At 31.4% G+C, this 27688-nt stretch overlaps 3 protein-coding genes across 3 annotated transcripts; 2 read left to right on the top strand and 1 right to left on the bottom strand.

The window, feature by feature from the left end:
• The first annotated feature begins 13448 nt into the window (after positions 1 to 13448).
• Positions 13449 to 14158, top strand: LOC125371043 (2S seed storage albumin protein-like). The gene has a single exon (XM_048378844.1). It carries the CDS (start codon positions 13529 to 13531, stop codon positions 14006 to 14008), a length of 480 nt encoding a protein of 159 aa, XP_048234801.1. The 5' UTR covers positions 13449 to 13528; the 3' UTR covers positions 14009 to 14158.
• A 4775-nt stretch (positions 14159 to 18933) lies between these two features.
• Positions 18934 to 19639, top strand: LOC8280725 (2S seed storage albumin protein-like). The gene has a single exon (XM_002522801.3). The coding sequence runs from the start codon at positions 19007 to 19009 to the stop codon at positions 19463 to 19465; it is 459 nt and encodes a 152-aa protein (XP_002522847.2). The 5' UTR covers positions 18934 to 19006; the 3' UTR covers positions 19466 to 19639.
• A 5669-nt stretch (positions 19640 to 25308) lies between these two features.
• Positions 25309 to 27297, bottom strand: LOC107261538 (polyubiquitin). The gene is made up of 2 exons (XM_048378924.1): positions 27146 to 27297; positions 25309 to 26705 (listed from the first exon to the last, which is right to left on the bottom strand). Exon 2 carries the CDS (start codon positions 26703 to 26705, stop codon positions 25560 to 25562), a length of 1146 nt encoding a protein of 381 aa, XP_048234881.1. The 5' UTR covers positions 27146 to 27297; the 3' UTR covers positions 25309 to 25559.
• Positions 27298 to 27688: the final 391 nt, after the last annotated feature.

Genomic DNA, 27688 nt, shown 5'->3' on the forward strand with positions numbered 1-27688 from the left:
CAGGATTATATATATATATGAAGTAGTTAATAAAGATCATGATCAGTGATCACTAGCTCTTCGCAGCTGTTGCTGTGAGATTAGAAAATGATGATTACGTAGTAGCCATGTATCATGACTGTTGCAAAATCTATAATAAGTTTATGTGGGTCCTCTGTTAATTAATATGTCATGAGCCTACCCAACTCCATTAACGTAGGACTGGAGCTCAAACTTTAGGACTCAGGACTCCGACACGAACTTTGTTAAGGAAAATAAATAATTTAAAAGAGCAAATGCAGAAGTTAATTGTTTAACTGTGGCACTGTCAGTATCGCTATAGGCGCCATTATATTACACCTATCCAATTATTCAAAGGTCCTAAAAAAGATCAAAGTATTCAGAGTCCAATTTGAGTATGAGTTTCTGGACTAAACTCTACAGAAAAGAGGAGTTCATCTAATTAATACACCTTTTGAATTCTTTTTTGGCTAATAATTTTCTTTTTCTATGCTCTCTGAACATTATTCTTGAATATTTTAAACCTTTTATTGCGTCCTTTTGTTCTTTGTTTTCTTTTCTTTCTTTGAATTACTTTCAGAACAATTTTAACTATCATTTTTCTCTCTCTGGTTGCATCAGTCTTCTTTAGTTGATCGCTAACAACAAAAATTATAAATTTATTTTCAAAATAAATTCCGATCTAAACTCTTAATTCTAAAAAATTTGTAACAAATCTAACAACTATCTCATTAATAATTTAACAATATTTTATCAAAAACTTTTGAAGGTAAATTCATTAAATTTTCAATTTTATAAGATAAATTCAATTTTAAACTTTTATTTAATTAATTTTCTGTTAGTTCAAATTTTATTATATCAAAATTCGTCAAAAATATCATATCATATAACTTTTAAATGAGTATTGTATTTTAGAACTTAAATTTACAAAAAACTAAGTATTTAGATCCATTTTGTAAAAATCTTAAGAAATAGTATATATCAAATATATATAGGTATTCTTATAAATATATATTTTTAAAATTTAGTAAGTTTGTGGTAATATATTATATGGAAAAGTTATTTTTCTTTTAAAATATAGAATAACTTTTAAAGCATATAGTGAAAAATATATATTAAGTATATAACAAGTATATTTCAAATATATGTTATATATATTTACATGCAGACATACACACACAAGATATATATCTATATATATGTGTATGGATAAAATATCTATTTTCACGACAATAAAAATTGAAAAGGAAATATAAGATACATAAACTTTGATGCAAAAAAAATTTAATAGCAATAGTTTTTAGATTCAATTTCATGACATGATTTTATGAATTAATATTTATATTTAGTTTTTATAATTAGTTAATAGCTATTATTAGTGGTTAAACTCATTTATTAGAATCTATAGTACTTGTACAACAATTGTATATATTTTAATAAATTCAGAAATGGTAATATATACTTATTATATACTCATAATGTAATCGGAATGTATTATATACTGTTAAATTTATAAGCCTGTTATGTACTTATAATATACTTTGATGATATCCTTTGTGTACTCGAAATAAACTTGATATTGAATCTCCATTCTTGTTTGCTCTTTTTAATTTTGATTTAATTTGACATTATTTTCAAAAAATTTGGAAAATTGTTGCCCTTCAGTGTGAGAATATTTGTTACATCAAAATTTACATACTTCATATTTTCTTTCCAATAAGATTAACAAGTATTTTGTCCATATCGATATATAAGATAATATAAATGATGATTTTAAAATCTAAATGAAAGAAATTTGATAAAAATTAAAATATCATATACACGTGAAATAAACTCATTATGTGTACTGTATACCTCAAAAATTATTTATATTGAAGGTGCAAAATAGATGCTTTTCTAGTTAGATACCTTACTGGTTTATCAAATGCTTAGAGATAATTCTATAGAAGTTCTAATGTGAGTTTAAAGTTGCACATATATCTAACTAAGCTAAAAAAGCATCTTGTTAGATAACTACATATTTTAATTAATACCTCAACTGATGTAACTTGTAAGCACTTATAGATCATAGAAGTAAGATGATGCATGGAGAAAGCTGTCTCATGTACCTTTTTGAAAATAGTTAGACGTCTGAATAGTAAATTCTCATATATAGATGTAATAGACGACTAATAAAGTATGTAGCAATTGTAAGTTTATAGAGATTAACACAAAGATTTATCTTAGTTTGATACTAAGACCTACATTCAGTCCCTAAAAATTGCACTTTAAGATTGTCTCCACTATTTGACTCTATTAACAGCTATATATCAAGCCTTACAAGGTTTTGATACTAAAATACCTTATATAGTTTGAAATATCTCATATCCAACTAATCCAAAAAAGTTATTAGGCTTCTGTCAACCTCTCATTTGCTTTCTTAGGTTCAAATGGGCCTCTCATAAACTTTTATAAGGGAGACTGTGTCACCCTACAAACTACAAGCTCTAACACAAAGTGCTTGAAAACCTAACAAAATATTTTCTCTTTTGAAAACAATAAATATAAACGAACAGATCATATGCAGTTTTAATGCAAGGAAGATTGATTTCGGAAAATCATAATTGCAAACACTTAAGAGTAAAGATGAAGACAAAGAGTGTTAATATCTTTCAGTTATTGAGAATTTTGGAGTAAATGTTATTCTTCCTTATTGATTTGATAATATTATAATTTGCATTGACTTAAAATTAAAAAATTTGAGTCTTATAAAATTTAATATAATTTCTTTCCTTTCTTTAAGAGAAAACTTTAAAATCATGAACTAAAGAAATGAATAGTACCTCAAAATAGATCACATTCTAATCTATAAAATCACGTATCAATTATATATTTATATAAATTTAGTATATAAGTTGATATATAGGTGCATAGATATACCCCACTAAGCAATAATTTTAAAATAAAAGTTGAACGGTTATTTATTTATTTAATATAAAAGAACTAAAGAACTAATTTAATTATCTATATTCGATCGTCAAAATTTTACTCTATGTTCTCATTTTAATTAATAAATTCCAAAATGTTATATAGCTTATTAATTGATATTTTTAATCTTAATTTCTCATTTTATAAAATTTAAAAAGAAAAATAAAAGTATTAATATTAATGGAAATTTTTTAAATAAAAAGCACATTTAGAAATATTCTTACTGCAACATAAAATAATGATAAACTTATTAGTCAAATTAAAACTTATGTCTATAAAAACAATCTTTTTATTCACAAGTTTAAACTATTAAATAAAACTTCAAAAACAGTTTATATCTTTAACATATCTGCTTGAAAATATTTATTTTTCTATTTAAAGTATCAACAAGCATAAATTTATTTTATCTTATACTTTTATATTTTATTATTCACTTTGAAGAGTGCCAATCTATACTTTACATTCATAAAAGTTTCATTATCAAACATAAATTTTAAGTATATATATTGCGATAAATACAAAATTAGCACATAAAATATAAATATTTTTTATTTTAATATTAAATAATTAAAATATATTTATTATTTAAAATTAATAAATATATATTTTATTAATTAATTTGATATATATAAGAAAATATAAATCTGTATTAAGCGAAAAAAGAATTTGCATGTAACTGCTCTACGATGTAAGCATAAATCATATCACAAATATCTGTAGCTATCGATGAGGTTAATTTACCACGTCATTAAATGCCTCATCCAATGAAATAATAACATTGAGTTTTATTTCAACATGTCAATCTTAATTTTAAGACTAACAAAGGAGTTGAAAATTCAACAAAATAATTAACTTTTAGAGGTCTAACTGCCTAAAAATTTCTATAGTTTGACCCTTTTTTTTTTTGTAAATTATCAAATTCTTTTAAATTTATCACATTAATCACTTTTTTTATATATTTTTCTATATTATGAAATTTTGGCAATCGAAAGTGAAATCCGATTATAACACGCAAACGTGGCACCAAAACTACTTAAAAACAAGAAAAAGAGCCATATCAGCAAAATGAATTGCTGACATGGAGCAGATGAAAACGGTGAGTTTGATCAAAAATCAAAACTCAACTTTCTTCATTAAAAGATTGATGAAAACTCAACCATGTTTATTAAAAGATCAATAGAAGAACTAGGATTCTTCTGTAAGAAATTAATGACTCACATAATTATAATAAGATATTAATGATTAAATTATACCGTTAATAAAAGATTGTGAACTTAATAGTTATGACTGTTGGTAAATGTTATGACATAAAGGGTTGTAACAATTGGTACTTTGATGGAAAGCCACCAATAGTCTATAAATAAGAGTTGGTCATCTCTCTACCCATATCATCAAAAATTATACAAAATACAAAACTAAAAGATTAGAGTATCCATCAATAAGATAAGGGGAAAAGGGAGAAAAATCACATTCTATTAAACATGGATCAATGTATGTTTTCTTTTTTCTATTTAATAGTGAAAAACATGAAGTTTTAGATCGATGGGATATTATAGTTTACATGTGCTATCAGAGTAAAGTTTAAGAAATCGTGTTTTTCTATAAGTTTGTTGGATTTATTGTTGTCGTGGATGCATGCAAGAATTAATCATTGTTTTAGTATATAAATTAAAATGATTAATTTTGCATGGTTTGGATTAAATTTAAGATTTGTTGATATTAGTTTCATGACTTTGTGTAAATTTGTTGCCTCGCTGTCTTAGATTAATTGTGTATGGTTTATGATTAAGTTTTTGACATTTCGGGACTAAATTAATGTTTATGTAACTTAGAAAATGACTGTAGATTGTTATATAAAAAAACTAAACTTTCTGGTGTTTTTGGTTAAAGGTCCATTGTGGTCCATAAATTTTGTTAATTTATCAGATTGCATGTAAAATTATTATTCTTTCAATTAAGTTTGAAAAAATTTACAGTTTCGTCCTAATAAAAGAAATTTAATCCAGATTCATCTTTAATTCTTGCTACATAAATATATATCAATAATTAATGCTTAATTGAAATTAAGTTAAATATTTAATGAAAGTAGATATATTATTTAAATATATTATTATAACTTTGAAATTTATGTTAAGAACGATTTGCTTGTCACCAAAGTGACCAAATTTTTAAAGTAAATAAATTTGAAATTATAGATTATAATTTTCAATTACTTAGAAATTTTATGTTTAAATGACATTACGATTTTTGTATATTTATGGGTAAATTAAAATTTATCATTACAAGATATTTAGAGATCAGTTCAAAGGTTGATTAATTATTTTATAATTGATAAATATAATCGTAGTGATTAGTATGTTGTAATAATTTTACTTTTACATATCCAAAGATAGAGAAAATAAATTTAGTTATGCATATATAATTACCTATAATTATTTACATAAGTATATCTTAGTATCATCCAAAGGAGGACTTTGATATATTTTATATTTATATTTGAATTTATGGAAGAAACATTATGAATTAAAGCATTAAATGTATAAGTATTCTATGTTATTTTTATTTGTAGTATTTGTACATGTTTCTCTTCATTCACATGCTTCATCTGTTTCATTATTTAATAGTTTTAATTTTTCTGATTGGTGCGAACAAGTTTAGTTTCACTTAGGTGTTCTGGATCTTGATTTGGCACTTCAAATTGAGAAACCTGCTACTATTACTGATGAAATTAGCAATGAAGAAAAAGCTTTATATAAAGCTTGGGAAAGATCGAACAGAATAAGCTTAATGTTTATGCGAATGACTGTTGCAAACAACTCAAACAGAGGAGGATTCTTATGGCTATGAATCTGAAAGTAATAATGAAGATGTTGAGGAGTATGATGCGGAGGAAAATAACAACCCTCTTTGTGGAGTTGTTGGGAGAGTCTTACATTCTGAACCTCTCAAAGACATGCAGCAACGAGAGAACCTTTTCCATATAAGGTGCAAGGTTCTTGCTAAGACATGTGATGTGATTGTTGATGGAGGATCATGCACGAATGTGACTTCCATAGAACTTGTAAGTAAGCTTAAGCTTCCCCTTCGAAATCATGCTAAGCCTTACAAATTGAATTGGTTGAATAATGAAACTGGTTTGAAAGTCAAGTTTCATTTGCAATTGGCAATTATCATGATGAACGTTAGTGTGATGTATTGCCTATGAGTGCATGTCATATTTTGCTTAGTAGACCATGGCAATCTGATAGAGATGTTGTACATGATGGTGTCTCTAATGTATATACGGTTATTACCACGGATGGAAAAAAGATTAGATTGTTATCTTTGCCTCCTAAGGTTGAACTTATGGTGGAAAGGAGGCCTAATTTTCTAATTTCGAGGAAAGAATTTGAAAAAGAGTGTGTGCACTGGAGGGAGGAGGGTTTGTACTTCTTGTTAAACTCATTTCTAATGTTGTTCCCTATGCCACTATCTCTTTGTCTTTGAGTCATTTGCTTGAAGAATTTTCTAATTTATTTTCTTGTGATTTACCAAAAGGGCTACCACCTTTTCATAGGATTGAGCATGCAATTGACTTAATTTTGGGAGCCTCATTGCCTAATAAAGCAGCCTATAAATGCAATCCCGAGCAAGCTAAAGAGTTGCAAAGGCAAGTGGAAGAACTAATGGAGAAAGGTTATGTGTGTGAGAGCCTTAGTCCATGTGTTGTTCGTGCTCTTTTGGTGCCTAAGAAAGAAGGAACATGGAGAATGTATATTGATAGTCGTGCAATCAATAACATAACTATCAAATATCAATTTCCTATGCCTAGCTCCAAGATATGTTTGATAAATTGAGTGGTGTTAAAATTTTCAGCAAGATTAATTTGAGGAGTGGCTACCATCAAATGAGAGTTCGAGAAGGTGATGAATGGAAGACAACTTTCAAAACGAAACAAGGGTTGTATGAGTGGCTTGTCATGCCATTTGGACTTTGCAATGCCCCTAGTTCGTTCATGATACTTATGAATGAGGTACTTCGACCTTGTCTCAATAAGTTTATTGTTGTATACTTATATGATATTTTAGTATATAGCAAATCTGAAAGTGAGCATATGTTGCATTTGAGAGATTTATTTGAAAAATTGAAAACTCATAAGTTGTATGGAAAAATGGAAAAATGTACTTTCATGTGTAATAGTATTTCTTTCCTAGGATACATTGTTCCTAGTGAAAGGATACAGATTGATCCGGAGAAAGTGAAGGCCATTTCCACATGGTTAGTTCCAAGGGATGTTCATCAAGTTAGGAGCTTTCATGGCCTTGCTTCTTTCTATAGAATCTTCATCAAGAACTTCTCAACAATCACAGCCCCGATGATAGAGTTAATAAAGAAAGGAGAGTTCAAATGCAGTGAAGCGGCCCAAAAATCCTTTGAAGAAGTCAAAACCAAATTATGCAATTCACCCATCCTTGCTGTTCCAGATTTTCAGCAGGAATAGTTCCAATTCAGAAAGGGGATAAATTTAATCTTATGCAATGTCTGAAAAATGAATTGGAACGAGAATAGAAAGAGAACGTTCCTTATGCTTATGTTGTTGTGAGTTTAATGTATGCTCAAACTTGCACCAGACCGGACATTAATTTTGTTGTTCGGAATATTGGGCAAATATCAAAGTAATTCAGGATTAGATAGATCACTGGAAAGCTACAAAGAAAATTCTTAGATACTTGCAAGGAACAAAGGATCATATGCTCACTTATAGAAGATCTAAGCACCTTGAGGTGATTGGATATTCAGATTCAGATTTTGCTGGATGTGTTGATATAAGAAAATCAACATTTGGCTACTTACTCCTATTAGCCGAAAGAGCAATTTCATGGAAGAATATGAAGCAGTCTGTCATTGCTGCATCCACTATAGAGGCTGAGTTTGTAGCTTGCTCTGAGGCTACCGTTCATGGATTATGGCTGCGAAATTTTATTTCAGGACTTGCAGGCCGCTGAAAATCTATTATGATAATTCTGCAGCAGTTTTCTTCTCTAAAAATAATAAGAATTCTAAGGGTGCTAAGCATATGGAGATAAAATACTTTACCATTAAAGAAGAAGTTCAGAAACAAAAAATGTCAATTGGACATATTAGAACAAATCTTATGATTGCAGATCCTTTAACAAAAAGATTACCGCCCAAAATATTTAATGAACATGTTATAAGAATGAGCATTATTAGGCGTCATTACTAATATTTGATTAAGTTTATTTTAAGTTTATATAATTGACACTTTGAGCTCAATTATGTGTTTCTGATTTTTCTGTTTCCTATTTGGTATACATAATTGCTTTAGAGTAATATTGACAAGAACATTCTTGAAATAAAGACACTAATGTTGGACCATTAATGTTATCTTTATTAAAGATCATGTTAAGTTGAGAATTAGTGTTGTGGTATATGGAAGGGACTATATCCATAAATGACATGCGACCACTATGACCCGTATTAATATTTCTACTTAATAATGATACTATGTCATAGCCAATGTATAAAAAAAGAATTTAACATTAATCTTTGTGCACTTTATATTCTTATTAAATTATATGAGCCAAGTGAGAGAATGTAAGAAATTAATGATTTATATAATTATAATAAAATATTAATGATTAAATTCTATTGGTTAATGAAAGGTTGTAAATTGAATAGGTATGACTATTATTAAATATTATGACATGAAGGGTTGTAAACATTGGTGCTTTGATGGAAAACCACCATTAGTCTATAAATAAGACTTGGTCCTCTCTCTACCCATAGTATCAAGAATTATAGCAAATATAAAACTAAAATGTTAGAGTATCTATTAATAAGATAAGAATATGAATCAATGTATGTTTTCTTTCTTCTATTTAATGATAAAAAACATTAAGTTCTAGATCAATGGGATATTATAGTTTATATCTTCAAGTTAAAGTGCATTTACAAATTAGATCAAGATAACCAATTGATATAAAAGTCATCTAATACCAAAGCTTACAGAGACTGGAATTTATTCATGTGTTTTGATCGTTCACACCTCATCGGAGTTTATTGGAATCGACAAAAAACAAAACTGTCATGAATTTATCTCTCCTCTGCCATTCTCTATTTCCAGCCAAGACAATCAACAACGCTGCCATAAGAAGATTGCTCATGAATAGACAAGTACATTGTAGCAATTTCATCTGCTGTCATTACCGTAAGAGAAAGAAATCGGCCGATGAAGTTCGCGGTGCTGTTTTGGTTGTTCCACCGCCATCTACCACCATAAATCCGTATAACACAAATGCGAACAAGAATAACAAAAGAAGCTCATTATAGCTATAACGATGGTGGAGAAAGCGAAGTCTGTTCTCTTAAAGAGTTTCTTGAAATAAAAACAAGGCTTGGTGATGGAGCTTTCTTTGGTGATGCAAATTCAGGACATGCACTATAGAAATGAGATGTGAGTTTTCTATATAAGATACAAAATGCATACCTGTTTCTTGATCAGGTACAAAGTTTGTAACAAGAGCATTCACTTGAGGTTGTGAATTCATAGAAGCTGAAATCTGTTGAAGCATCTGAATCAATTTGGCACACTGCTCATTAGTAAATTGAAAACTAGAAGCATTTCCATTAGCAGATTGCATATTACTGTCATTTCCATGGACTTGCTGTTCATCTGTCTGATCTGTCTCCACAAAGTTAGCATAGCTAGGTTTCTTGAATTTGAATCCAGGTGGAAATTCGTGCTTTTTATAGCAAGAATCAACAGTATGACCTGAAATTCCACAGAATGTGCACATGGGTCTATTAAAATTCTGTTGATTATTGAACCTCTTTATGTTGCCATTACTGTTCGATTGTAAAGTCCTTCTAAAACTTGATTGACTACTTCCTTTATTCTGTTGCATTCCTTGATTATTACCCCTATTATTAGAATAAAAACTTTTTGCAAGAAACACATTAGATTCTACAGATTTCTCTTTTCCAACAGACAATTCTCTCTCATGCTGCAAAACCATATTGAATACCTTGCTAATATCAGGAAGTGGATCCATTGTCTTCAACTGAGTTTTCAACTGATTGAAGTTCTCATTAAGACCTTTAACAAATTTTATCACATAATCATCATCTTGATACTTCTTAACAACATTAAGAACACCACATTTACATCTAGGATTACAAGAACAGCTAGGAACAGGTTTCAAATTACCCAATTCATCCCAAATTACCTTCAAGCTTGCATAATATTCATTCACAGATTTATCTTCTTGAACAATAGAGAAAAATTCTTGCTTAAGATCAAACAAACAAAACACATCACCATGAGAGTACCTTTCACGTAGATCATTCCAAATGTCCATTGCATTATCAAGCCAAATAATGGTTTTGTGTATAGAAGGTGAAACTAAATTATAAAGCCAAGACACAACCATGGTATTAGACCTTTCCCATGCAGCATATTTAGAATCAGAAGTATTAGGAATTTCATATGAACCATCCACTAAGGCAAGCTTATTCTTTGAGAGTAAAGCCATTCGCATGGCTCTTGACCAAGTGTGGTAATTACTATCACTTAGAACTGGTGAAACAAGAACGAGAGATGGATTCTCGTTAGGATGTAAGTATAGAACATTAGATGGATCTATTATAGCTTTAACAGAAGCCATTAAAAGATTTCAAGAAGAAACTGATTCTTGATTATCAAAGTAAAAGATCAAATCTTGATCGTAAATGATTAAGAAAAGAACAAAAGAAATATATTTTTAAAGAGAACAAGAAAAAACCCAGAAAAAGGCTAGCTTTCAGAGTACACTTTGAACAGAAAATTGCGGAATTGAATGAGCTAAAATAGCTCTGATACCATGTTGAGATAAAAAAGAAACAGAAAACTTCGAAGAAAAGAAACTGAAGAAAACTGAATTATTATTCTTGTTACTGTGCTCATACATTATGCATGTATTTATAGCCAAATTACAAACCCTATGACCAATAGAGTTATGCCACGTGTTAATTCCAATAACTAACTATATAACAACCATCAATAATTAACTACGGTAACTACAACACAGTAAACATAACCTGTATTAGTTAGTATATTATTTTCTGGTGTTATGTAATGAAATGAAGTAAAATTCCTCCAAAGAAATAAACTGTCAATAAACTCAGGTGCTTGATTTTCAATATCAGGCAGAAAACTCGGATCAAGATAACGCCCTTTTCAAATCCTGCCTGAGTAAATCACGTTCCCCATTAGGAGCAATATCTAGGTCATCAACTCCAAATGAGAAGTCATGATCAGCAAGTATGCCTTATTAGAACTTGCCAGACTCTTCAATTAATAGTCATAATGAGGCAAAATAGCACTGCCAGTTTGCAGACCTCATAGAAAAATTACTATTTACTCGGTTTTTCAAACTCAATTCTATATTTTGAAAATCGAAAAGTGAATTAATACTTTGTTGACATTTGTTTCTATAATTTTTTTTTCTCTTTTCATCTGTTTTGGTTAATTCGTTTAAGGATTAATTAATAAAAAAAAGTTTAATTTAATTCTTAAAATTATTATTAAATATTTTACTAAATTTCTTTTATTTCTAATCAATATATTTTTCCAGTTAATCTAATTGTCAGTATGTTTTTTCAGAATTTCAACATTTTGATGAGAGTTAATTTAATTTTTGAAGTTATACACTACGATTTGATAATTATGATAATGAATCAAAATAAAATACTTAATTATTTAGAAAAAATAAAAGTCTAAAAATATCCACCTGGCATATATAACTTGTGGACCTATCTAGAATTTATAAGAAGCATGCATATGATAAAAAATAATAGAAATTTGTTTACTCATATATATATATATATATATATATATGCCATCTTCTACTAAGGAAACAAATTGAGATTGAGAAAGAAAGGGGCATGATAATATTATGGTATACTCGATCGATGATGAAAGCGAAGGTAACCGGTGGAGAAAAAATCATAGCTTAAATTTCATTTTCCGAGTCTTTCTCATTCAATGTCTAATTAACGTGAAAACCGACGATAATGAAGTGCTGCTAATGCGAGTTGTCAGCTTCACACTTTGAGGTGGCTGAACATGGCAAATCGCCAGCGAAATTACTGTTTTTGGGCTTTTCTGATACTTCTTTCTAACTTCAATGGGAAAACGAAAGTCATATTTCGCGATTAGCATCCTAAGACAAGAAGGGTGATGTTCTTAAATGGCATAAGATAAAAAATGTAATTAATTAAATTCAAAAAAATCAACTTTTAACGCACAACCATTGAGCACCACTGCCAACCACTACTACAAGCCGGTCACTATTACTGGTCATTTTTTCACCATCACTGTCGTTACTGCTCTCGCCTTTGCTATTGATGCCGTTAACTCGCCTTGCCCTCGCTACTGATGCCATTGGTGCATCTTTTGCTGATTATACACCTCTTCTACTTCTGACTGTCGCATTATTCTCCTTGATTCTGCAAAGTTTAGACAATCATGTTCTTCTCTGTAAATTTCTCTTTGTTCTTTGCTGATGCATTATAAGCTGATACAGGAAGCATTCAGTCCAAATCCCACACTAGATCATGCATCTGCTCTTGAAATTGGACCTGTTGGAAACAAGTAATCCACTGATTATTCTTTCAATTCTGAATTTATGAGATCTGTGACGACCATCGCATTTGAATTCGCATTGAGAGCCATATGCAAGAACATGTAGCATCAACGGCTGGGCGATACTTCATGGCAATGATGTTCCTGCAAAAGGTGAGTTGGATTGCTTCACATTCAACAATTTCTTTTTGATTGATTATATTTTTATTCTGATTATATTTTATTCTGTAAACATAGTGTTTCATTTGATTGAAGAATGGTAAAAAAGGTGAAAAAAATGAGTTAGAGAAAAAGTAATATTATTTATTTATTATGATGTCATAATTAATTTTTTTGAATGAAATAAGAAAAATATAATATTGACATGTCATCCTATGATTAGTTAGTATTTTAAGTAGACTCTATTATTTATTGATATTCTAACGGTGCTAAAATTTTAAGTTTATTTGTACTATTTAAAAAATTAAAAAGTGACATTGAACTATTTTAAAGTATAAAAATTTAATAATACATGTCCGATTAATATAAAAGGGCTTCTTTTTATTACTTATGCAATTCTTAAATTAAATTAGTGACTGATGCCTCGTTGGGCCTCCTCACCAAAATGCATCTTTTCAATCAATTTTTTGTGCTCATTATAAATCCGAATTTATAATGCCTTCGTATGCTAAAAACTTAATTTGACCTGATAATCAGCATTATTTTTAAGAATTTGCATGTTGCTGCCCGACGTGTAAGCATAAACCCGACCGCAAAACCAGATGTAGCCACCCCATGAAATTGCGAGAAGTGACTAGCCATTTCATACATCTTCCAAATTCTATGCATGCACTCCTCAAATACTGATTGCCTTTAACCTCACCTTCTTCATCCGCTCCTAGAACAATATGTATATATATATTCTTTAGGTGCTATTATGATATTATAAGTTCTGTAACCATGGCAAAGCTCATACCTACAGTAGCTCTCATTAGCGTTCTCTTGGTCATTATTGCCAATGCATCTTTTGCCTACACAACCGCCACCACAACTGTTGAGGTCGATGATACCAATCCAAGTAGGACGGGAATATGGTCGCCTTCAGAAAATTGCCGCCAGGAACTTGAGGGGAAGGATTTGAGCGCCTGTCTGATGTACGTAGCGGCAAGTTCGAGGACATCAACGGACAAAAATGTGTTGGAGATGCCCGGAGAGAAAAACCAGCAGGAGAGACAGCAGCTCCGGGAGTGTTGCAAAGAAGTACAGCCAGTAAGAGAAGATTGCCAATGTGAGGCAATCCAGGCTATAATCGCAGAGTGGCTTGACCGTGCACGTCAGACGCAAATGGGAGATTACCAGAGAGTGCTTGTAAGGACAGGTAGGATATCATTTTCCTGCGATCTGCGGGCGCAGTGCCTAGCCCAAACATTCTTGTTCTGAATGCCTGTCAGGGCAGGTACTGTACGTATCAATGTGGCAGTCCAGTAAATAAAGTTCATTGCGCAATGTGTTTATTTTCAACAAAAAGTAGATTTTTGGTAGTATGTTATCTTCTGGTGTTCTGTAATGAAATGAAGTAAAATTCCAGTACTTTTAGATTTTTCTTCGGAGAAAAAAATGTCAAAAAGCTCAGGTGCTTGATTTTCAATATCAGGCAGACAATGTACAAGAGAAGCCAAAAAAATCAGATCAAGATAACGGCCCTTTACAAAGCATGGAATTTCTTTCTTTTTTTTTCTTGGGGTACAGATGGAGGCAAGGCCTTAAACACTAACAGTAACCATCCTGCGGTGGCTAACACCTGCCTGTGTAAACCACGTAACCCATCAGGAGCAATATCCAGTTCATGAACTCCTCATTTAATAGTCATTATTATGGGGCAAAAATGCACTACTAGTTTGCAGACCTCATATAAATATAAAACAGGAAAAATTACTATTACTCTCCACAGGTTTTTCAAATTCAATTCTATATTTTGCAAAGTGAAAAGTGAATTAATCCTTTGTTGAAGTTTGTTTCTATAATATTTTCTCACAATATTTTTTTCTTTTCATCTGTTTTAGATGTGCTTTTTCGATTTAAAACCGAGTCTAATGCCCATTTCCAATTCATTGTCTTAAATTCAATATATTTTCTTTAAGTGTTCATCAAGTTGGTGGGGTTTTTAACAAGATGAGATATCATATTTCAAGTCTTTTGGAAGTTCCGTTGCTGAAACAACATATATTGCTTTTTCAGTCATATACTTTTTTTTTTAACTCATCCAACTCAATTAACTCATCCAACGCTTTCTGAGTTTCACTTAACAGTAGTTCAAGACCTCTGACTCTCATCGAACACTAACAAGCCATGGACTACATAATAAGAATTCGAGACTTGGACTGCACAATAAGAATTCGAGACTTGGACTACACAATAAGGATTCGAGACTTCTGACTTCCACTTAACAGTGGTTCAAAATCTCTCACTCTCAAGAGCAAACACTTTTGTCACTTAAAATTTAGCTAATTGCCACAAGACCTCTGACTACCGCACAATAAGGATTCGAGACCTCCAGCTTTAAAAAGCTGACCGTCAAACTTCAAAAAAACATAAAGACTGATAATATATTTTTTCAATGTTATCTTATTATTTTAGCATCTAATTGACACCATTAAAACTTAAATCTATTTTCTAAAATATTATTTATTATTAAGGTATTATAAGTAATTTAATCTGCAATCAACAGTTACAAATAGAAACAAAATAAAAATAAAGCTAGATGAATTAAAAGTGTTATATAATTTACATATTTTATAACACTCTTGTTTCTCTACCATTATTTTAATTTATTTTTCATATTTTTATACCAGTATTTTATTATATGTATTTATTAAATATAATATGGATATATATATATATATATATATATATATATATATGCATATTAGTTTACTTATTTTATTAGTTTATTATATATTGAATGAATGTATAATTATTTTAAATCTTAATTACTTATATCACAATATCCTTATTAAAAATACATAATCAATTTTACTACACAGTTAAGCATTATTGATTATTCTTAATATTCCAAGAATCTTAGCTAAATTCCCATTAAACTCTTGAATTAAGCAACTTAGCTAAAAAATTTCTTAACTTTTAACAAACAAAACTCTAGCATACATAGGAAATAAAATAGGGACCAAAAGTGCAATTTTCTCCCTTTTCTTTTTAGCCCCTCTCACTCTCCCCTTTAGCATACACATTCTCTTCCTCCCCTCCCCCCTACCCATTGACCTCCATACCCTCACCACCATGTTAGCACCCAAAACACCATGTCCTCGTTGTCTCCTACCAATTGAACTCATCTCTAATGGAGCTTGACTATTTTTCGCGCCGAAAAATCAAGAAGCAAGGGGGAGAAACGGCTGCCAGTCTTACTCGGGTTATTGCAGGCATTATCAGCGTGGGAGGTTGCTGAAAATGAACTCCCAGCCTCAAAGGAGTCTGCCTGAAGCTTTAGTAGCCGCTGCCATTGCCAGAGGAGTGGGATCGCCTCGCGCCAGAGCCGATTCTTCACCGGTCCGACTTGCACAAACAGTGAGGAGTTAGGCGAATATGGACTCCTGACGTCGAGAGCTCCGAATGGTTGGTCTGGGATGTCGTGGAAATCGGGTTACTTTCCACTGCAATCGAATAAATTACACGAAAAATCACAACTAAGAAATAAATTCTTAGGTAATTTTAGATACAATATATCACATGTAATTATCCATAATAAAAAAAGAAACACCAGACGAGGTTCGGCAAAAAATATGCTTACTTTCTCGAGCACTACCAAAATAATATTTTTTTAATTCAATAGAATTACAAAGACATATTACTAAGAGAAATACAATTTAGCTCATAGAAATATAAGGCCTATTGTTTTTCTTAACTCTTGGAAAAGGAGAGAGAAGACCCACTATTTATAGACTTAGGACCACTTCTTCCTTTTCTTAGCTTTTAAGGTGGGATAAAGGAGCCAAAAATAAGATGGGATTGCATTTTTTGGCGAAATTGAAATTTTCCGGCCATCGCAAGTGGCCGCTCTCCCATTTGCGTGTCGAGGGGCAAAATGTCCGCAAATTAATTTCAAAATTTTTGGACGGAATAATTTATTTTTAGTATGAATTGTGGAATTAAATTTATAATATTAGATTCGGTTAATTTATTATTAATTGTGAGTTATCAAGTGATTATAAAATCGTTAAATTATTTAAATGCTAGAAATAAATTTATTAAATTAGTTGGTGAGTTGTGGAGAATTATTTAAATATCGACAATTTAATTATTTGAAATTTGAATATGATAATAATTTATTTAAATCTAAATATTATTATAATTTATTAAAGAAAGCTCTGTAAGGCTCAATAATTTTGTTTTGCTCTAGAATTGGTCTAATTGGGCTTTATATGTAGTTGGAAGCTCGAGTGAATTTTGGATAAATATAGAAGTGATTTTCTACAAGTTATAGACTTGTTTTATTGGGAGAACTAATCCAATTATAAGAACTGTCGAATTTTTAGTAGAATTTTAGAAAATCGTCTGCATTGCATTCATGTTTAGTCGCTTTTTCAAATTTAATTTAGCTGGTTTGAATTCTTATTTCTTTTTACATTTATTTTTTTATTTTAGGTAAGGATTCTGAATTTACTGCAGGTTCTAGCAGTCCATCAGCTAGCTAGGAGTCTTTCCTCCTTTACAATCTAGGTGAGTGGATAAATATATATCATCATAGTTTTTAAATATACTATATGTATGCTTTTACAAATTTATTTATATGCAAGTCTTTTATTCAATTATAATTTAAAATTATTGCCTTTATTTTTCTATGAGAGAAATTGGAAACGGATAACAGTATTTTTAGTCTTTTCTATTTATTGTAAATTAGAGAATTTTATTAGCTGGATAAATGAATATACATGATTGTAGCCTATATGACCACACATTGGACGTCAGGTGATAGTAAGATATATTGTCTTTAGGACAATGCTTAGTGCATATAGTGTCTTTAAAGATATATACTAGGTGGTGCCTTATGGAAGTTTGTCTGCGCGTATATAACTGATTATCTACTCTTAAGTTCTGCATAGACGAGACATCTCAACCTCCAAAATTGCTAGGAATCTGCTGGATGCTTTCATGAGTATATATATAACATTGTTATTAAATTCAATACTTATATTACAATTCAACAAATCGATTTTTAATAATCTATTTTAGATGCTAATGTTTATGGTTTTATTTAAATTTTTATTTATCCAGCCAGTTAGAATTTTACTTAAATAATGTAAATAATCCCTTGTTTATTCACTCTTCTTAGATCCTTATCTTCTCATGAGTTTATACTGACCCCTTTATTATTAACTTCTTTAGATTAATTTTGTTGCTCAGTTAGTTCATTTCTATAAAACGTTTTCCTTATTTCCACTTCAAAAAAATCAGGTTGAGTGAAGGTTAGGCTAATAGACTTTACTATTATTTATGTTAATCTGTATATTATTCTTTTCTTAGCATATGGACTATTAGATCTATTTTTGTCACTCTTACCTTTTAACTCAGGCGCCGATATTCCTTATTAAAAATTAAGTGTTAAATGCTTATTGTTGTTTGTTGGATGTCTTAATTCATTAGGTTATACTTGTGTTAATTATATTGATGGTATGTTAGCATGTCGTTTACAGTATAAATCTACAATGTCAATCTCCTATACGTATAAGATCGGGTTTTACATATTTATTTAATAAAAATTTACAAAACTTGTATTAAGTTTAGATTAAAAGATATATGAAATTTAAATTAAATTTACATTAAAAGATGTAATAAAATTTATAAATCTTATATACTAAATCAATTGCTCAAAAAGAAATTTATGTAAATAAATTAATAAAAAAAATTCATAAAAATATTGAAAAGAAATTAAATCGTTGTGAACTAGGGGTCTAAAATTCACTCTAAAACTTAAATTTAAATTTATGACCGTTAAAAAGAAAAACATTTTAGTTCATTGTTTGCAAATAAAATAATAATAATAATAAAGACAGACTAAAAGTGTTTAAGAAAAAAAAAAAGTAGACCAAAGAATCGTCAAAATTGATTTCCCCACTAGTTGCATAAAGGTTATATTTAAATAGAACATCATTATTAAACGCTAAATCCATACAAAAATGAAAAATATTATCAAACCAGAATTTGCATGCTGCTGCCCTACGTGTAAGCATAAACCATACCTCAAAAACATATGCAGCCACATAAAATTGCCAGAAGTGATTCGCCATTTCATACATCTTCCACGTTCTTCACATGCACTCCCCAAAATCTCATATAATACCCCCATTACCTTTGACCTCTCCTTCTCCATCCACTAATCTAATACCCTCTAGGAGCTATTATGATACTGTAAGTTTTATAACAATGGCGAAGCTCATACCCGCAGTAGCTCTTATTAGCGTTCTCTTGTTCATCATTGCCAATGCCTCTTTTGCCTACAGAACCACTATCACCACTGTTGAGGTCGACGACACCAATACACAGGAGAGATGCTTCCGGGATCTTCGCGGGAAGAAATTCAGGGCCTGTCAGATGTACTTGTCGCAATCAAGTTCAAGGAGATCAACAGACGGAAAAGTGTTGGAGATGCCCGGAGAAAAAGACCAGCAGGAGAGGCATCAGCTTCAGGAGTGCTGCAATGAATTAAAGCAAGTGAGAGATGAATGCCAATGTGAGGCACTCCAGGTTGCAGTCGAGAAGCAGATTGAGAGTGCACAGCAGATGCAAAGAGAACAGTACCAGGAGGTGATGCAGAAGGCAAGGAGCATTCCATCTTCCTGCGGCCTGCCCGAGCAGTGCCAAATCCGAACATTCTTCTTCTGAATGCCCACCTGCAGGGCAGGTTACTATATCGCTGTGCTAGTAAATAAAGTTCGTTACTCACCAACTTATGATCATGTTTGTGTGAGTAATGCGTGTTTTCAATAAAAGTAAGCACATGTAAATTTAAGCACACCAAAGTATTTTCCTTTTATTATGTGAACGTCTTTGAATTTTGCATTAAGTTTTATTTTTGGTATAAACTTTAATTTATTTTATTTTAATTTTTTAATTTTATTTATGGTTGACTAATTTTTGACATGTTATTTTTTTTAATTAATTTTTTTGTTGGTTTTTCAATTAGTATTTTCTCTCTGTTATTTTTATCAGTTTTTATTATATGTCAGTTTTTATTTAATTTATTTTTTTATTCTTTTACTATGTCAATTTTTTTATTTATAAAATAATTAAATTAAAATATAATATAAAATTAAATGAATAATTAAAAACGAAATAAATTTAAATTTTTAACTGAATATTCGGCTATTTTAAGTTGTCCTTGGAGAGAAATGCCAATAGATTCAGGCACTTGGCTTTCAATTTTAAAATCAGACCAAAAAATAACGTCTCCCATCCTCAAACAAAACAAATAGTCATTAAAAGGACAGGGATCAGTAGTTGCAGTACTAACTAGTTAATTAGAAATTTGAAAGCAAAATAATAATATAATATACATATATAATAATAATAATAATAATAAGTTTATCTTTTCTTTTTGAAACACTTCAATGGAGTAATTAAAGAACATACTCCAAAGTCAAACAAATCATAAATTACCAATAGTCTTACCAATAGTCTTATATCAAACGGCAAGATCTTGTAAATCGAAGTCAGCATATTCTAAATAAAACTAAGCATATTAGTAAATACTATTGATTTTTAAAAATCAGTAATTAACACTATTCAATGAACACTAATTAATATTACTACTGATTAAATCCTGAAAGATATTAAAAAGATAGTAACATAATGAAAGAACATAACTGAATTTATCAGAAATTCAAGGTTTTACCTGAGAAAGAGACTGTTTTGAATTGATGAATTGGTTAGATTTTATTTCATAGAACAGGAATTTTATTTACAGGAGAGTTACGTAAGGCACGGGTTATGATGATATGAGCTAGTTACTTGAGAGGCGGTGACTTCACGGATTATAAACTTTCATTTTTTTAAATCTTAGAATTCTAAATAAATTAAAATAATTTTAATTATTTATTATTTTTATATATTCAATATAATATTAATTTTTCTATCCAATAGAATATTAAATTTTTTATATTAAAATAAGTGTTGTAATGCCTCTGTCTGAACTCACCCAACCATCCAATCTTTTAATTTTATTTTTCCAGACCATAGAGTCTAAAAATTCGAAACTCTAACTACGTTCTAATTTAATTCGACTTTTAACATCCTACATAATACTAATAGAGAAAAATAAGGATTAGAAAAATTCAGTGAGAAGATAAACAAATAAAAAAAGAGAACAGACAAGAATTTAAATAAAATTCATAAAAAAATTAAGCTATTCTCGAATGAGAAAATATGCAACTTATTCCGAACATAAATATTGGATCAACAACACTCGAGCTGGACAAAAAAAATTTTATAAAACTATTTAAATAGGAAATCAGTTCAATATATATTTGAATCTGTAATTTCTTTTACTAATTTAAATTCTGATATCATATTAAGGGAAAACAAGAACAGTTAAAATAAATAATTCAGTAAAATTTAATATATACTCGTGGATGTATCCTATTGATTCCTAGTAATTTTGGGCGCTCAAACATCTCTCCTACGAAAACTCCAAAGTGCAAATAACTAGTCATACGCGTAGATAATAAGCCCTCAAAAGGCACTATCTAGCATACGCCCCAAAAATAATATGTATACTAAGCGTTGTCCCAAAGGCAGTATAATCTATTTACACCTGACATCAAAGATGTGATTTCATAGGTCATATAAATGAGTGTATACTCATTTATCCAGCTATATAAAATCATAATTTTATATAAAAAAATTTAAAATATCAGTTTTTGTTTCCAATTTCTATAGAAAATATTAAGTGTCTAAATTGCATTTAAAACACGTAATTCAGTACAAATATTCCAACAAATTATAAAAAAAAATAAATATAACTAATATATTACTAAAAAATATAATATTATAAGTTTATCCACTCACCTAATATACAGGACTCGACCGATTATATCTTTACTAAAGTTCTCTACTAATTTTCTCATGACTGCTATTCAAGCGCACAATTCTAAAATTTCACGCACAAACGTATTTTAGAATTAAATGTAAATCCTATTTTAGTAATTCTCAACCAAATAATAATTCTCATACTGTAAACTCAAGGCAAGATAAATCCTTAAGCTAAGACCAAGTAAAGGCAGCTTTGCCATAAGAGGTCTTTATGCTCTTTTGGATTCTTGTAGTTGAGTTAGTCCTTTTGAATTATAAAAGAACAGATCGTGCAAGCTAATAGCTCATAGCCAAAGGATCGAGAGGAAGAGATGAAGAGTTTAGAAAGCCATAAGTAGAATTTTATTTCTTAATGGATAAAAGAAAAACTGCTTGCTTACATTACTCAAGACTTCTCTTTATATAGAGGAGCCTTATGACAATAAGACAGAAAAGATAAGATAGAAATCTTATCGTTACACGTGTCCAACTAAGAAGAAAAGATAAGATTACGCACTTACATAAAGATAGATCCTATCACGTGCCTAAAAGGACAGAAAATAATACACCTAATAGGACAAAAAAAGATAAGATAAGAATCTTATCTTCTTTACACCTTTTGATTATATCATGAACCATGGAGGAGAAAGATTAAGTGTTGTATTGTCTTTATGGCCAGCAAAAAGGTGAGTTACCACATACCACTATCATCATCCAGGGGCTGAGAATCTTACATAATGGCATCTTATTGTTCAGTGGTCAGACTTGAATCATCTAGTGGGATGGCAGTACAGGTAAGGTGGATCGTTCAGTGATGGAGCATTCCATCCATTGATTATCAGGTCCATTGTAAGTGCAGACAAGTGGTGTAAAAATATTGGTCTTTCATAAATCATTCCTTAATTGTATAGTGAGTTTTAATTTTCTTGTTATTGGCAGAGGAGCAAGATGTAAGGGCATTTCAATTGTTCTCCAAAAATGACAGATGTTTTGGGTGGCATAAGTATCTTTTGAGAGCTTAAAGTAAGGCCTGTGAAGAATATAGATAGCATGATATCCGAAAGCCTTGAAGTCATTGTCTGTGAATAATTTATTTTCATGAATGATTTTGAGGAGATCCTTTTCCATTGATATGGGGTTTTGAACCAAGTGAGATATTTCCATAGATATGTCCCTGCATTTGTATCAATATTGAAGAAGTATAGGAGGTCCATGACTGGTACTTCTATAGCATGATAACAAACTGTGGAAAGACACCATAGAAACTACAGTTCACTTTCAATTTGTGGATGGGTAGAATAAAGGTGATAGATTAAGCACCAAAGGTAATCTGTATAAAAGAAATGGGTTGGATGGGTAGTGATAAAGTCTGTTGGATGATTGTCAAATAATGAAACATCATATTTTTGGCAAAATTGTTGATTTGTTTCGTTGTGAGGTTTGCAGGGAGATCTGGTGATGAGGGAGGTTGCAAAGGGCCTTTTAAAGATGGAGAGGCCATTAAGATTATTGGAAGATCAATTGTTGAGGTGAGGAGGACAATAGGATGGGGTTTTAGTTGTGGCTTTGATAGTCTGGATAAGAAATCTGGGATGATGTTTCTTGTTCCTTTTATATGCTGGACTTCAAAATCATACCTACTAAACCATGACTTCAATCTCAATAATTGCGATTTTGGTAATGTCTTTTGATTGGACTCGAGGATCTTTGGAAATGAAGAGTTATCCATTCGGACTAAGAAGTGTTGACCAATCAGGAAAAAACTCAAAACTTTTCTCTCTCATATTTAACTACTAGAATTTCTTTATATGTTGAATGGTAATGCCTTTCTGATGGAGAAAATTGTCTTAATGCATATCTACACAGTTGTTCCTTATTATTGAGATTTTCAAGAAGAATTGCCCCACATGCATGAACTAATGCGTCAGTCTGTAGGATAAGATGTCCTGTAGACGGAATGGTAAGGGATAGAGGATTGCGAGCCAATTCTTTCAGTCTCTTGACAGCTATTGTCTCTTTTGTTCCCCAAGGGGGAGGGTTCCTTTTGAGCATTTTGGAAAGATGACATGTGTAACTAGATAGATGTGGTATGGCTTCCCTAACATAGTTGAGTATCCCAATAAATTGCTGGATTTGCTTTACAGAGAGATTCTCATCTGGAAAGTAATCAAGCTCTTTTGTCAAGTGTGGACCATACGTATATTGACCGTTCTTTAAATGCATTCCAAGGAACTCTATTTCTTGCTGGCCAATAATACTCTTTTTCTCTGAAAGCATTATTTTGTACTTTTGGATGATAGCAAGGAATTGTTTCAGGAGTGGATGATGTTCCTCAGCTGTTTCTGAGAATAAAAGAATATCATCAATGTAGATTAGGGAGGAATAGAGGATAGGCCCAAAGATTTCTATCATTGTTTTTTGAAACTGAAAAATGTTGTTTTGAGCCCAAAGGGCATGACTGTCCACTGATATTAAGCGTTTAGAATACAAAAGGCTGTTTTGTATTTTTCTAAGGGATAGATACCCAATTGCCAAAATCCAGCTTTGAAATCAAATTTTGAATAAAATTGGGCCTTCTGAATGTGGACTTTTAGGTTTGAAATGCGAGGAAGAGGAAACTTGTTGTCTTGCAAAAAATGATTCAGAGGCTTTTAATCAATAACAAGTCTCTTTTTTGCTCTTAGTGTTTCAGATCTTTTTTCCATGTAAAAGGCTTCACAGGCCCATTGTGAGGTTGTGGGTTCGATGAGGCCTTGTTGTAGAAGAGTCAGGCACTCAGATCTGGCAAGAGCTAGATCTGTAGGAGACATTCCTAGATGGGTGGCTTTAGTTGGATTGATATCTTCGTTAAGCTTGAAAGGAAGGTTGATATAAAATTGAGGATTTTTCCATAAGGGTAGTGGATGTTGAAAATGTGAATGGGATTCTGGACAGAAAAGAAGGAATTTTTCCTTGTAGTGCAGGAATGGTGATTCTGTGTCTGCTATAGTGAACAGATTAGAAGTATCTGTGTATGGGCGAAATTGCCTTTTAAATTTTATTCCATTGGGAAGAATTTAAAATTTTTCAGTTTGATGATAAACATCAAAACCTATTAAGAGGTCTTTATTTGGGAGATCTTAGCCAATGATGTGCGCCCATACTACACAATCAGAAAAAAATTGTATCTCGATTTTTTGTTTTGTGATCAAGGTAGTTTTGAAAGTTTGGCCATTTACCGCTCTGAAAAGCTGAATATGAGATTTCCAGTGTTCAGTCGAGAAAACTTCAGGATTCATCATGTTTCTTTGAGCTTCAGTATCAAAGAAAGCTATGACTAGGACAGGCTTTGAGTACCTTAAAAGTAAAACTTATATAGGAACATAAAGTACTTGAGAAACTTTAGTATCAAGTTGAGACAACTGGAAAACCGGAGATGGAGAAAAAGGATACTGTATCACATTTGCTAGTATGTCATTTTCTTCTTTTAAAGAAAGACTGATCATCAAGATTAGAATTTTATCAGCATTATAATTTGAGGAGGACTAAGAGATTCTATATCTTCTTCAAATGAATCTGGTAGTACCATCCATGCATCCTTGCTAATTGCTACGAATAGGAAAGCCATCAAGTCTCTTTCATCTATGCACACAGACCATAAAGCAAAACAGCAAAGCCACTTGCACGAGATAGAAACTTTATTATACACCAAATACCAGGCTGCAATAGAATGAATGAACCCCGTGCGGTGGGTCACTTTCATATAATAAGATAAAACAGTAATTAAAACTTCAGAAAAAACATAGAAAATTTCAAGAGTTTCAAGAACTTATTGACCAGCAATTTAATACAAATTGCAAACCACAGGACACACCACCATACATCATAGATAAAACACCCAACACAATGTTCTTGATCAGTACATAACTGCTTAAAAACCACCACGGAGGCGGAGGACAAGATGCAGAGTTGATTCCTTCTGGATATTGTAGTCTGCCAGGGTGCGCCCGTCCTCCAATTGCTTCCCAGCGAAGATCAGTCTCTGTTGGTCTGGGGGAATTCCCTCCTTGTCCTGGATTTTAGCCTTCACATTATCAATTGTGTCAGAGCTCTCAACCTCCAGGGTGATGGTTTTCCCAGTCAGGGTTTTGACAAAAATCTGCATTCCTCCTCGCAGACGTAGCACCAAGTGCAAGGTAGACTCCTTCTGAATGTTGTAATCAGCAAGAGTCCTACCATCTTCAAGCTGCTTACCAGCAAAAATCAACCTCTGCTGGTCTGGTGGGATCCCCTCCTTATCTTGGATTTTTGCCTTCACGTTATCTATGGTGTCTGAGCTCTCAACCTCCAAAGTGATGGTCTTTCCAGTGAGTGTCTTCACAAAAATCTGCATGCCACCACGGAGACGGAGCACCAAGTGGAGGGTGGATTCCTTCTGAATGTTATAGTCGGCAAGTGTTCGCCCATCCTCAAGCTGCTTACCAGCAAAGATAAGCCTCTGCTGATCTGGTGGGATCCCTTCCTTGTCTTGGATCTTGGCCTTGACATTGTCAATGGTATCAGAACTCTCCACCTCCAAAGTAATAGTCTTGCCGGTGAGGGTCTTCACAAAGATTTGCATACCGCCACGAAGCCGGAGCACCAAGTGGAGTGTAGACTCTTTTTGAATATTATAATCAGCAAGAGTGCGTCCATCCTCGAGCTGTTTCCCGGCAAAGATCAACCTCTGCTGATCTGGGGGAATACCCTCCTTGTCTTGAATTTTGGCTTTAACATTGTCAATAGTGTCTGAACTCTCAACTTCCAAGGTGATAGTCTTGCCAGTAAGGGTCTTTACAAAGATCTGCATACCACCCCTTAATCGGAGCACCAAGTGGAGAGTTGATTCCTTTTGGATGTTATAATCAGCAAGGGTGCGTCCATCCTCAAGCTGCTTGCCAGCAAAAATCAGTCTTTGCTGGTCCGGGGGAATACCCTCCTTGTCTTGAATCTTAGCTTTTACATTGTCAATAGTGTCTGAGCTTTCCACCTCAAGGGTGATAGTCTTGCCAGTTAGGGTTTTCACGAAAATTTGCATCTGCTAATTTAGAAAATACACCAGATCAGAAAACCACAAATAAAGGGTTATTTGACATTACACAAAACTCATCAAACACACTAAACACAAAGCATCAAGCAATTTTTAAATTTCCGCACACTCCATAATCTCTATTTTCCATAGATCAATTGAATCACATGTTGGCCAAATTAGAAAATAGTATGCAACTATTAAGAAAAATTGGTGAAATGGACATGAATTAACACAAAAAAATGCGAAAGTAAACATAAATTCGCAAAATTAACAGATCTTGACCCAAAATAATTAAAGTTCAATTACTGATTTTAAAACAGATACTTGCATAAATATTACATCATAATCAAGAAATTTAATCAAACACAATATAAGAAAAATATAACTAATTGATAAACAACAAAAACTAAAAAATAATCTGAAGAGAGAAAAAAAGAAAAGCATACCTTGAAAAAGTGTATAAACAGAGCCTCAAATTGATGAGCGAAATTCTAATAATCGATATTGTTGTGGGAATGGATTAGAGGGCTATCTCTGCCTTTTATAGTTGAGATTGAGACCGGAATGACGTAAATACCCCTAATGTGCGCCTCTAATACGCCAAGGTCGAGTTTATCTAATCTTCCTGGTTTCTTCTTGTGAGCGGATATTTTTAGGAGACTGAGAATGCTAGTGCCACGCCCCTTTAGCGCAGTCGTTCCACGCGCTCTTCTTATTGAACCTTTTTCAACTTTTTTATTATGAATTTATATAATTTTTGTAGTAATGCTAAAGAAACATATTGATTCTTGTTATGAGAAATTAATTCTAGATGGAAACTTTTATTAATAGACAATGATAGGTCAAAAAATATTTTCTCTGCAGGAGTAAACTTTATATTGTTACCAAATTACATCCAGTTACTTTTTATAATTATTTTTATTAATAAATAAAATAATAAATCAGAAAAATATTTTTTTTTTAGAGAAAAGAAACTTCAAGCAATTCTC

The sequence above is a fragment of the Ricinus communis genome, chromosome 9 (assembly GCF_019578655.1).
Source record: "Ricinus communis isolate WT05 ecotype wild-type chromosome 9, ASM1957865v1, whole genome shotgun sequence".
In the NCBI taxonomy this organism is placed as follows: Eukaryota; Viridiplantae; Streptophyta; class Magnoliopsida; order Malpighiales; family Euphorbiaceae; genus Ricinus; species Ricinus communis.